The sequence below is a fragment of the Trachemys scripta genome, chromosome 11, assembly GCF_013100865.1.
Source record: "Trachemys scripta elegans isolate TJP31775 chromosome 11, CAS_Tse_1.0, whole genome shotgun sequence".
Lineage (NCBI taxonomy): Eukaryota > Metazoa > Chordata > Testudines > Emydidae > Trachemys > Trachemys scripta.
The window spans coordinates 67,706,830-67,719,098 of record NC_048308.1 but is presented as its reverse complement, the minus strand read 5'-3'; the positions used below and the strand labels follow the sequence as shown (position 1 = coordinate 67,719,098).

At 49.7% G+C, this 12,269-nt stretch overlaps 1 protein-coding gene across 4 annotated transcripts in view; it reads left to right on the top strand.

Annotated features, from left to right (window-relative positions):
• The window catches only part of MLPH (melanophilin), an 83,436-nt gene extending 75,877 nt beyond the window's left edge, over positions 1 to 7,559 (top strand). For all 4 annotated transcript variants that reach the window (XM_034786324.1, XM_034786323.1, XM_034786321.1 and 1 more), the window contains 4 exons: positions 475 to 567; positions 2,277 to 2,334; positions 6,151 to 6,248; positions 7,071 to 7,559. In XM_034786324.1, coding sequence (XP_034642215.1) covers positions 475 to 567; positions 2,277 to 2,334; positions 6,151 to 6,248; positions 7,071 to 7,097 — 276 coding nt within the window. In that variant the 3' untranslated portion in view covers positions 7,098 to 7,559. The remainder of the gene's footprint in view (positions 1 to 474; positions 568 to 2,276; positions 2,335 to 6,150; positions 6,249 to 7,070) is intronic.
• Positions 7,560 to 12,269: the final 4,710 nt, after the last annotated feature.

Below are 12,269 nucleotides of genomic sequence, written 5' to 3'. Positions count from 1 at the left end.
CAGGGGCCTGCTAAACCCAGGGTTGTGAGTTCAATCCTTGAGAGAGCCATTTAGGGATCTGGGGCAAAAATCTGTTTGGGGATTGGTCCTGCTTTGAGCAGGGGGTTAGACTAGATGACCTCCTGAGGTCCCTTCCAACCCTGATATTCTATGATTCTATGACAGTCAAACATTGGGAGGGGAAACAAAGAGGTGATGCGACTTGCCCAAAGTTACCTCGGTTAGTAGCAGGGCTGGGCCTAGTACCCAGTGCTCTACCCACGGGATCAGCTATTCACTCAATGCCACTCTTTGAGCCATCAGTTAATGTAACTCATAGCTCCCTTGATATCACCACGGTGAATGAGCTGGCATGGAAAACCAGCACTGCAAATGTCCCAACTGCTGTGGTCAGCCCACTGGATAGCTGTGCCTCTCGCTTGTCCTATGGCACTGAAGAATCATAGAAATCTTTTACATTTCTCCTGTCCCAAGCTGTTTATGCTCCAGCCTCCCAGGAACGCAGGTAGCAGCCCAGGAGATCAAAGTACGGACTCTTCAGAGATGGCATTGCCAGATGACTTCAAAGTGAGTACATAGATGTCTCCTGGCTGTCAGTGAGGTGATTAAAACAAACCAGAGAAACCTTGGGTAGTCTGGAGCGATTGTGATTCACTACCCTTTGAAGAGACATCAAGTAGCCTGTGTGAATTGGGCTTGGGGGATTCAGCCAATTCCTAACGGACACATATCCACGTCACAGATGTATCACCATCCATAATGGGTAGCTGCTGTTGGCAGACTCGGCAGAAAGGCCAGTAATGGGCATGGGAACTGCACTGTTCTCTCCTACATAAAGGGCCCTGGAGCAGGGTGGCTTGCCTTGGGCTGGACCAAGCCAACCCTGATAACGGGATGAGCCCCGCCTGAAGGGAACCAGGGAATTTCCTGCAGAAGATGACTGCAGTGAGGCGGAAGCTCTGGGGGCTGTAGTGAGACTGCAGGCCCCGAGACCAGGGGAATGGTTGCAGCTAGGAAGGGCTGGGCATAGCTTGCTAAGGCAGGAAGGGCTCTGACCAGGCCGGGGCATTTGGGCTGTACCCCGTTGAGGGGTGTTTAGTTCTGAGCTTTGAGTTAATAAATCAGACCCCTAGGAGGGCTGTTGTGGTTTGACTGGGAAAACCCTGCGTGGAGTTTATTTGGGGATCCAAGAGGGGAAACAGAGGAGGGGCCGCATGCAGGGCCGTTCTGAGGCCACCAGGTGGTGTTATGAGGTAGCCACTGGTCCACCGACTCAAATTACCCTGTGTCAGCAAAACATGGCTGAATCGGAGAAGACTTAAGCAGACGCGTAAATGCTTTGTTGACTTGGGGCTAAAGCGATTACTCCGGCTCAGGGCTGAGGCATGACGGCATAGCCACTTAGGGAAGTTTGCACAGATGCTAGCTGTTCGGTAGCTAGAGGGTCCCTCTGACTATCAGGCCACAAATCTGTCACCTGTTACGAATGGTGCATGATTTTCATTCTGAATGTGCAATAATATCTCGTTGCCCTCTGGAGAATGCAGACTTCTGTATGGTGGCCAGCCTCCCAATCATTCACCTTGAGATTAACAAAGTGCTGTCTAAGGCTAGGTCTACACTACCCGCCTGAATCGGTGGGTAGAAATCAATCTCTCAGGGATCGAATTATCGCGTCTCGTCGGGACGCGACACTCGATCCCCAAATCGACGCTCTTACTCCACCAGCGGAGGTGGGAGTAAGCGTCGTCGATGGGGAGCCACGGAGGTCAATTTTGCCGCCGTCCTCACAGCGGGGTAAGTCAGCGCCGATAGGTCGAATTCAGCTACGCTATTCACGTAGCTGAATTTGTGTATCTTAAATCGACCCCCCCCCCCCCCCCCTAGTGAAGACCTGCCCTAAGGTACAGCTTCCCAGCACTAGAATTAGTTCCAGGAGGGCTGTCAGGATTTCTCTGGTCAAATAGAGTTCTGCATTTGGGAAGAATTAAACAATGATCTTTGCTTTGCTTTTCCCCTTGTGTGTCTCCCCCGCACCCGCCTGCCGTGTACTCTTGGTACAGTCAGCTAGTAAACACAGCGTTCCCACCGGTACACATTCAGCTGACTGATTCTGACCGGGATGGACATGTGAAGGCGTGTTGGAGACTGGTATCTTTCCTAAACCCAGACAGAGAGCCTAGCTTTAAGGCTATCCTATGCCCCCCTCACACAGCGCTTTGAGAGAAAGGAAACGGTCCCGGAGATAACAATGACTCCTCTCTTTTCTCTTCTAGGTAATATCTATGCCACAGGTGTTAAGGAGAAAATTCAACAGTTCCCTTGAAATTGCTGGTAAGGCTTGTGTTCTCTGCTTGTGTCTGAGGAAAGGGTGGGGGTAATGTCGGACCCTGTGGGGACTCATGTCCCACACTGTGGGGGCTGCAAGTTACATCTGTCCGGCCTCCGGCCATGGTTTTCAACCAGGGAGCTGGTATGGCAAGTGCAGGGGAGTGGGATTTTAGAACTAGGCCTGCGGGATCCAGGAAAGGAAGTAGAGTCCGCTGGCCAGATTGAGGCAAAAGGCTAAAAATCTTCCTGGCCCCCTCCCAGCAGAGAACAGAATTCTGTACTCTCCACTCCCCTAAGGCAATACAGATCGTCAGCATTCCCCCTCTTCCTCACGTCTACAGTATTTGCCCCTCCCTGTTGGGTTTTTCCTCGATGTGAGCGTCTTTGCAGTCCCCGGACCGTCACCATTCTGACCTCTTCTCCAGGGGCAGGAGCCCAGCTGCTAGAAGTGTCTCAGAGAAGACAAAGACCCGAAAGCTAGCCGCCGTGGCCAGGCGAAGGGAAGGTCTCTGGCTATGTTAGGCCCTGGCCGCTGTCAGCAAGAGCCCATAGGAAATGATTTTTCCACTTCTCTCTTATCTTGAATCATAAGCTTGCAGGCGGGATTGAAGAAAGAGCTGCTGTCCTTCTAGATAAGTGCTGAGCAGGGGAAGGAGTGGCGAGGAAAGGGAAAAGCAATCATTGAATACAGAGAACGAATTTACCATCCCTCTCCCTCCCCCCCCCCCCCCATTAAAAGCGAATTGCAAGGCACGTTTCCTGGTCTGAATCTCACAGGGAGCGAGGTCCCTTCTCTCTGTTGGTGAGGAGGGGTCATCGGCTCTTCCCCTGAAAGGGCAGCTAGATAACTGGGGTGCTGCGCTCCGGGCATGCAGAGAGAGCGATGGGGCAATCCACTGACGTCAGGGTAGGAGGCTAATCCCCCAGGCGCCCCCACAAGGGAGCAGAATGACTCTGTATCTCCTCGCCACTCTCCCCACAGGTCAACGACGTGCAAGGGAGAATGTAGATAGAGGAAATTGGAACGAGGCGAGAGCGAATGGGAGATTATGTAGAGGTTCAAAAAGCTGCCTCGTTAAGCCCGGCGTTTCCGGGTCCGTAGGGATGTCGGGAGTTCAGAGGGGGACTTGCTGGTGCTAAGGACGTTTCCATTACACAGTGTACCATGCAGTCCCCCTCAATGCGGCGGGCTAACTAACAGGAGTTTATACTTTGGCCCCGTATGCCGCAGTGGAGACCAATAGGCCGGTCTGTGCCTCACTGCGGCAAGAACCCCTGTAGCTGGGGTTTCGGATGCAGCCATGAACTACAAAAATGGGCCCCACTCAGCCTGGCTGTAAGTGGGCCCAACTCTTTGGAAATCAGCCAAGTGGCATCTGCTTACTCCAAGGGGGATTTTGGCCCATTGTGTCCCTTTACCAAGGAATTGAGGTGATTAACCTGCTATTGGGAGCCTCCATGCCCAACATGGGGCAAGATCCTGGCCCGTGCTAAGGCTTCGGTGGTGCAGAGAGTCGCTGAAGGTGACCGAACTGTGCAGCAGAGAATTCCTCCCAGCTCCTCCAGAATAGGCAGGCATAACAGGGCTGGGTTGGGGACATGCCTGGAATGCACCATGATCTCTATGCAGTGTAATGGCAGAGACGGGCTGAGCTGTTCCCAGGGGAGACAAAAAGCTTTTGTAAGACTCCCTTTGCCCCTCCTCCCCACAGCTCCAGCACACCCAAGGACTTTCCTATCAGAAAGGTGTTTGCAAGGTCTGCCAAGAGCAGAACCACGCGAGAACCAGATAGCCCACCTGCTGCTTTGCTCTGAGTGCAGGAAGGGAGAATTGCAGATGATATCCCGGCTTTGTCTGATGCTTTAAGCGTAGGAACCCGAGTCCATGTTTCGGTGGTACTGCGGTTTTTATGCAGAATGTTATGTTTTGTCTTTCTCCGTCGCTAAGAACCTCCTGCAAATAGATTTTAAAAGAAAAACGCTTGATCGTTTAAAATTCAGTGCACAGTCAGGATCAGAACAGTGGCTCCGGAACAGCCGCGTTTCCTCCTGGATATCCCTTTTGAAGCCTGTCTTAGTCTGACAGAAAAAAGTCTGTATCTCCGGCCCCAGTGCCAGTGTAGCTGCTGAAGAACAGGCTGCATTCCGCTCCTATATCCGCTACATCCTCCGCTACTTTCTAGTTCCAGCCCCTTTCTGGTTAATGACGAGGCATGAGGCTGAGGGGCCGCGGCTCAATATTTAGCCAGCGGGTTGAGCTGGCAGTGCAGACCTTGCCTGATCTTGTGAACTGAGTAGATTTGCTGTGGGATCATTGCAGGAGAGTAAACGCAGCCCTGCTTTCAAAAAGCAGCCATTGCTCTGACCAGAGTGATCCCGTAAAGACCTTGTGTAAGCAGAACCCAGCCGTAGAGGGTACGTGAGCCTTTGTCCTTTTGGGCAGAGGGCTCCTGGAAGCACAGAGCAAAAGATGCACCCCAGGGAGTGGATGGGCAAAGCTGGCACACAAGGGGCTTAAAACCAGCTTATTTCTGGGCTGCTGCAGGGATCTGCTCTAAGCTCCAGCAGCCTCCCAAGGGCTGCCTAAGAGCTGTTCACAGCCCAGAATGGCCCTAGCAGCTAATCCACTCCCCATCCAGCCCAATACCTCTCCTCCAGCCTCCAGCCCCGGCAAGCACCTCCGCAGGGCCTCTGAGGGAGGAGCAGTGGAGAGCCACTTACAGTGCCCGGTGCTGTTCCTCTGCCAGGCGAATTCTCCTTCCCCATCTGCGGTCTCGGGTGGTCAGTATGTGCACCTCCCGCTGGTGCTGGTGGAGGATGGCTCCCAAGGAACCACAGCCCTGCCCCAGCACAACCCCCCCATGCCAGCTGAGGATCCCTCTGCTAGGAGAATCCCCAGCTGCTGCCTTACAACAGTCCCATCTGTGCTGCAGGGGGCATGGGAGGGACAGAGGATCTGGCCCCTTGTACTTCTAATGCACCTGCCATGGTGCCTAGGTGCCCTGGTGTCTCCTCTGAACAGCAGCAGTAAAGGTGACTGGACTAATTTGAGGACAAATCAAGAGTTGCTGTTATTTCTCTGACTATCTCACTGAGTTTGATCTGGTCCCACTGCAGTCATGGGACCAGGTCAAAAGAGAAGCCACTGGCGTAAAGGCGACACAGATGCAAAGTCAAGGAGAACCAGGCCTTTAGCTGGGAGTTACATTTCCACATGCAGACAGTACATGGTGCTCTCACCTGCACCCTGAACACCCCTGGTCTATGCTGGCCAAGAACCTGTTCTGAGAAATTGTCAAGCCACTTCCAGCGTAGCTGGACACGCTATTGTAATAGATTCTGTGAAGCTGCCTCTCAAATGGTCTCCAAGGTGGATTCCTACCGTTTCCCTGACCGGGAAGAGGGGGGACGTATAAATATAAAGCAGGAGTCACTGATAGAATAATGAGTACGCAGAGGCGAGCAGCTGGTTGAATTGTTCAGACACATTCAGGAAATGTAGATACTGAATTATGAATGGAAATAACAGTGGCTCAGTGACTAATTGACACCTCTGACTGAGGTGGAATATGACCTGGCTCACGCGCTGTTCACCTCGAATATGGAGGGTCTAATTCTCTTCTGGTTTACAGTAGTGTAAATTGGGAGTAACTCACTGATTACACACCCGGGTAAAACTGCTGTGAGTCAGAGGAGACTCAGGCCCAGAGCAGGGCAAGGAAGCTATTTCAAAAGATCCAGGTGCATTTCTTGTCACCCAGGCGTGATCTTAGATCAACACCACCAACGTACGCTATTTTATCTTTTATTTTTGTAAAGACGGCGACGAATCCTTTGATCGAAACTCCATTTACCGAGGCTCTTTGACACAGAGGAACCCCAACGGGAAGAACAGGAAAGCAGATCGCATCTTCGCGGTAACCTTCCAGACTCTCACTTATTGACCCGACACGTGATTGAAGGGGTTTCAGTCAACCTGCAGGGGCAGGAAACCGATTAGAGCTGCCAGTCTCTGGTCTGGCTCAGCTCAGTGCAGCACCTGAGTGTGGGGGGAGGAGTATGCAAAGAGGCCATTCCTGCAGCTGTGGGTCCGGTCCTGCTCCTTAGTGCCAGATGCCCCCCCACACACTGGGGCTTGAAAGGAGCAGAGGGTTGCTTAGAGTTCTTGCTGATCGGCCATACGGGGTCTGGGCATTTTGCTACATCAATAAATTAGCACAGAAGTCTTAGCAAACTGTATTTCACCCCTCTAATGTTGGTCAAGACATTCCTGGTGCCTCCATGGGGCTCCACTGCTGAAACCTCTGAGACACCAATGCTGCCCAGAGACCAGCAACCACTCCTCTGTGGTGTGGTTCAGCCTGCCCACCCTTAGCCAGTGTGCGGTCACTGGAGCCTGCTAGGCAAGAAATGGAGCTGTTGAGTGCAGAGCTGATCTCAAGGCATCTGACTAGGTCAGCAGGCACGCACGAGACTATGACATGGGCATGATGAAAGGAGGCAGTTGGATCTTCCAGGGGTACGTCTCCCCAGGGAGCCGTGCTGGTGGCTTCATCTCCTGCTCTAGAAGGGGCAGCGAGGGCAGCCCACGGCGAGTGGAGATTGCAGGAGGAGAGGCACGCAGCTTGGTGGGAGAAGGGAAACGGGAAGCAAACAGCGCGAGTCCCTGGGCGAATGAGATTCGTATGTTCGATCCTGTAGCCCTGAGGTTTTCAGTTCAGTGTCTTGGTGCCTTGCAGAAGCCTGTGATGACCCATCGACCTTGAAGAAGATGGAGCCTCCCGACACTGCAATTTTACTAACAATGCCCGGCCTCAGCTCAGAGCTTCACCTTTATTTCCCTCAACACATTCTCCAAAGGGCTGGACAGAGAGGAGGAGGCAGTCCCGTGGGACAGGGAAATCCTGCCGAGTTGTGCTGACAGAGCTCCGGCTCCACCTCGCTACTCAAGCAACCAAGTCCCAATAAGAATCTTGCTGCCTGTTGCTGACAGGGATTTCCAGCCCACCGTGTCTGGCAAAGCAGCCCCAGCTGTCACACCACACACCCACTAGGTCTCTTCCGCAAGTCTCCATTGTTGTGAAACTAGGGCATCTGTCTGCATTTGAAAGCAGCGTTGTCAAGGCTGGTAGCTGTGAGAGTTAACTCAGGGGGCCATATACATGCTGGGGGAGATTTAGGTTGGATATTAGGAAAAACTATTTCACTAGGAGGGTGGTGAAGAACTGGAATGGGTTACCTAGGGAGGTGGTGGAATCTCCTTCCTTAGAGATTTTTAAGGTCAGGCTTGACAGAGCCCTGGCTGGGATGATTTAATTGGGGATTGGTCCTGCTTTGAGCAGGGGGTTAGACTAGATGACCTCCTGAGGTCCCTTTCAACCCTGATATTCTATGATTCTATGATAATTCTGGTGGCGTCAGTGGAGTGAGTTGCTTTCCTCTTAGGTTGGTGTAGAGAAGTCAGTGGTTGGACCCATCAGTATTCAAGAGTTTGCAGTGGATTTAAAGTGCCCGCTCCCCACTGCCTCGAATGGGGGTCACATGGCTAAAACCCAGCCCAACACTTTAAAAATGTGCTGCTAGACGTTTGCAAAGATCACTCCACAGTTGTCCAAGTTCTGTCCATTCACCCCTCTCCCCCCATGGGCAGGAGCGAGGGAAGCTTCCTAAAAGAGGGTTGGAGGCCACCTCAGTATTTTAAAATAACATTTAGTTTAAGAATGATCCATGTGAATCCTCGTGTGTGTAACATGTCATTGCATTAGGCTTCGGTCATGAGCGGAGGCAGGGAACTTCTGGAGATACGTCCTGCAGTCACCTAACATGGTAATTGCAATAGCTGTGGGCAGGACCCAGAGTTACCACGTCACAGGAAATTCCGTGCTTTTGGGCATTTTTTCCTTTCTGAAATGGAACGAAAACAAAATATTTTATCTCCAGTGAAACCAAATTCCAAAAAAAGTTTGGGGGTCAATCAAAACGTTTCATTTCAATAAAACTGAAACATTTCATTCCCATTTCAATCTCAAAACTTTCAAATGTTTTTAGATAAAAAAAATTTTTTGGAAAAGTCATCTTGAACTGAAAATGTTCTAGTCCCAATATGTCAAAATTGGATGTTTCAACCTTATTAAAATGCTTCTTGGGATGTGGAGAAAATTCATCAAAATCGACATGTTTTTCAAAACATTCTAATTTGACAAAATTTGCATTTTGTGGGGGGGGAAAACAAATTTTGATGAAAAATTTCCAACTAGCTGTAGTTGCGACCAACTAATGGTATTTGTATCCTCAACCTACTGTTCTTATACTCTTGGACATGCTAGCTGAAATGAACCAATGTGACTTCTCCGCGGCTACTGTCTCATTTTTAGTATAATTCATATAGAAGCTACTTAAAGTCTCAGATTCCCTTTGTGACCCTTTAGAAGTCATAGTCCAAGCTGAGATCTTGAGTTCTCTTTAGGTTGGCATAAGGCTAGGCTGTTCCGAGAAATAAGTAGAGCCGACTGTAAATAATTATCTCTATGTTAGAAACCAACTTCTAGCCACAACCATGTCATCACAGCACCCTGAAAAAAAATGAAATGACCAATTGTATATGTCTCACCACTGAGCTGACCTCAAGCATAACCCAGTGACCCAGATCCTCAGTTGGTGTAAGGCAAGTCAATTGAAGTCAATAGAATGATGCAGATTTAAACCAGCGGCCTGGTGTTTTTTAAAGCCACAGTACAGTACTGCCTTGACTATAAACACATCCTCTGCTATGTGCAGTGTGACAGGCTGGATCACAGAAACCCCCTTGGGAACTGCCAACTGCTGTGCCAAGACTACTTCTGCCCCTGCTTTCCCTCCAGCCTGGGACTCCAGCACCCTGTCTTGTTGAGCCAGACACGCCAGTCTGCTCCAACGCAGACCCAGGGTCTGAACCACCTGCCCCAAAGCTGCAGAGTTAACTGAAAGCAGCTTACAGAAGTGTTCCTGTCTTTAACACTCAGATGCCCAACTCCCAGCGGGGTCCAAACCCCAAATAAATCCGTTTTACCCTGTATAAAACTCATAAATTGTTCGCCCTCTATAACACTGATAGAGAGATATGCACAGCTGTTTGCCCCCCCAGGTATTAATACATACTCTGGGTTAATTAATAAGTAAAACATGATTTTATTAAATACAGAAAGTAGGATTTAAGTGGTTCCAAGTAGTAACAGACGGAACAAAGTGAATTACCAAGTAAAATAAAATAGAACACACAAGTCTATGACTAAGAAAACTGAATACAAATAAAACCTCACCAGTTCCAGTAAGCTTCCTTTTACAGACTAGTCTCCTAGTCTGGGTCCAGCAATCACTCACACCCCCTGTAGTTACTGTCCTTTGTTCCAGTCTCTTTCAGGTATCCTTGGGGGTGGAGAGGGTATCTCTTTAGCCAGCTGAAAACAAAATGGAGGGTTCTCCCAGGGGTTTAAGTAGACTATGTCTTGTGGGTGGAGACTCTCTCCTATGCAAAGTCCAGCTCCAAGATGGAATTTTGGAGTCACATGGGCAAGTCACATGTCCCTGCATGACTCAGTTTTTACAGGCAGCAGCCATGGCTTACCTGCTAGTCCTCATCTAGATTTCTTATGTGGATTGGAGCCTCCCAAGATCCATTGTCTCTTAAGTGCTTCTTGATTGGGCACTTAATTTGCACATTCCTTTCTCAAGAAGCTGACCAAATGCTTTACAAAGGCTACTTAGAAATCAAGCAAGTATACAGCCAATATTCCTAACTTCAAGTACAAAAATGATACATGCATACAAATAGGAGGAATGTATTCAGTAGATCATAACCTTTACATAGCTACGTTACATGGCATGTGTAGCATAAACATATTCCAGTTACATCATATATACGTTCATAAGAGTATTCCCATGAAGCCTTATGGGGTACACCATCACATGCAGTTCCACCTTTAGTTCAGTACCAGTCTATCAGAATCTCATGAACCTTGGCAATGTAAAATAAGGCATTATTCAGACTCTAGCTTTCAGGCCATTTTTATTTATCTGCTTTCATCCTCCTCTGTCTCTATATATCTGTACATATGTTAAATCTTACAATAAAGCCGATTTTGTGTTAGGAGATTCTAGCACCCCATTTTCCGTCTGTTTTCCTCCCTCTTGATCTTGGCAGAATTGTCTGCCTCTCCGCTGACTTTCCTCACTTAACCAGTCAGTGCAACTGCATCGTATTTGCAAAATGCAATTGTTAAAGTACAGGAAATGAAGCTGTGGCATTGAAACAGAGGATTGGCGGGGGGGAGAGATACATTCATTAACCTGGCATGGATCACACGCCTGTGTTTTCGCACTCATTCAGGAGCTACAGAGGAGACTTGTCAAACAATGCCCAATATTGTACATGTCCTATTGGCTGCGTTTTGTTGTTTGGGTCCTGTGCTGTTGTGTTTTAAGCACAGGAGCTACAAATGGGATTGATGCATAAAAGGAAATAGGAACAGGAGAAATTCTTTATAACAACCCTCCCGCCCACCCCAACAAAAAAAGGTTTTATTTATTGGCGCATTAAGTCCTTTGCTCATTTGAATGGCCACACCTCTGCAAAGACCAAACAAATCACATTCCGATGCTGTGATCTAATTAGGGCTCATGCAATTTGCAAGCAGGCAGGTTTCATCGTGAATCCCGTCAGCTGAGCTGGTGAACTGTTCAAAACGGCAAGCTGTAAAGTTGAAAAACATTAAAGGATTCCTTGATACACAAACCAGAAGGGCTGTGGTTTATTTTTGCTTTAACAACTGCCTTACAAATTGTGGGATACAACGGCTGATTTATGTAGCTTAACTACAGTTATACAGTAATTTCCATGAGAAACATCCTCGCCTCTGAACGCTACAGTGCGCCTTCAATTCTGGAACAGGACAAGCGCTTCCATAAAGTAACATTTCCTCTTCAAGGCTCTGTTGGCGGGAATATCCCACCCGCTATGAGTAATGACTAGTTTAGCAGTATCTGTGTCTGTTGCCAGTGTAGCCAAGACCTCAGCTTTTCCAGCTGAGCAAAGCATATACTAAGGTTTTGCCCTGATTCCAGGCTTCAGTGTAGCTGGTCTAATACAGTCGCGTTGCCGACAGGGTAAATGGTGTCTTGAACTGGTGTCGCTAAATCTCTGCATGAAACCAGGATAAGCTACACTGGTGACAATTAGCAGCATTACCTTGCTTACACTGGGGTTTTGCAATGGTGCCTGGAAACAAGACAGCTCTCTCAGTGTAGAGCAGTGGTTCTTAACCCACAGCCCAATCAGCACACAGCTGCGGCCCATGTGACCAGGGCCGGCTCCAAGCACCAGCCGACCAAGCACATGCTTGGGGCGGCACCTTGTAGGGGGCGGCCAATCTTGGAGTGGCGGGCGGCGCTCGGGTTTTTGTTTGTTTGTTTTGTTTCGGTGGGGCAGCACTCGGGGGTATTTTATTTATTTGGTTCGGCGGGGCAGCACTCGGGAGTATTTTATTTATTTATTTATTTGGTTCGGCGTGGCAGCGCTCGGGGGGGGTTGTTTTTGGTGTGGGGGGGGGGGGGGGGGGGGGGGGGGGTGGGGGGGGGTGTTGTTTTTGGTTCAGCGCGGCAGCGCCTCAGGGGGGTGTTGTTCTTGGTTCAGCAGCGCAGCGCTCGGGAGGGGTTGTTTTTGGTTTGGTATGGCGGCGCTCGGGGGGGTTGTTTTTGGTTCGGCGGGGCGGCGCTGGGTTTTTTTGTTTGTTTTGTTTTTGGTTCGGCGGGGCGGCGCTGGGCAGGGGTTGTTACGGCGGGGCGTTTTTGTGGGGTTTTTTTGCTTGGGGCGGTAAAAAAGTTAGAGCTGTCCCTGCGTGTGACATCCTCAAAGCCATTCCGGTAGTGTATATCTTATGTGGATGTGGCCACGTAACACAGAG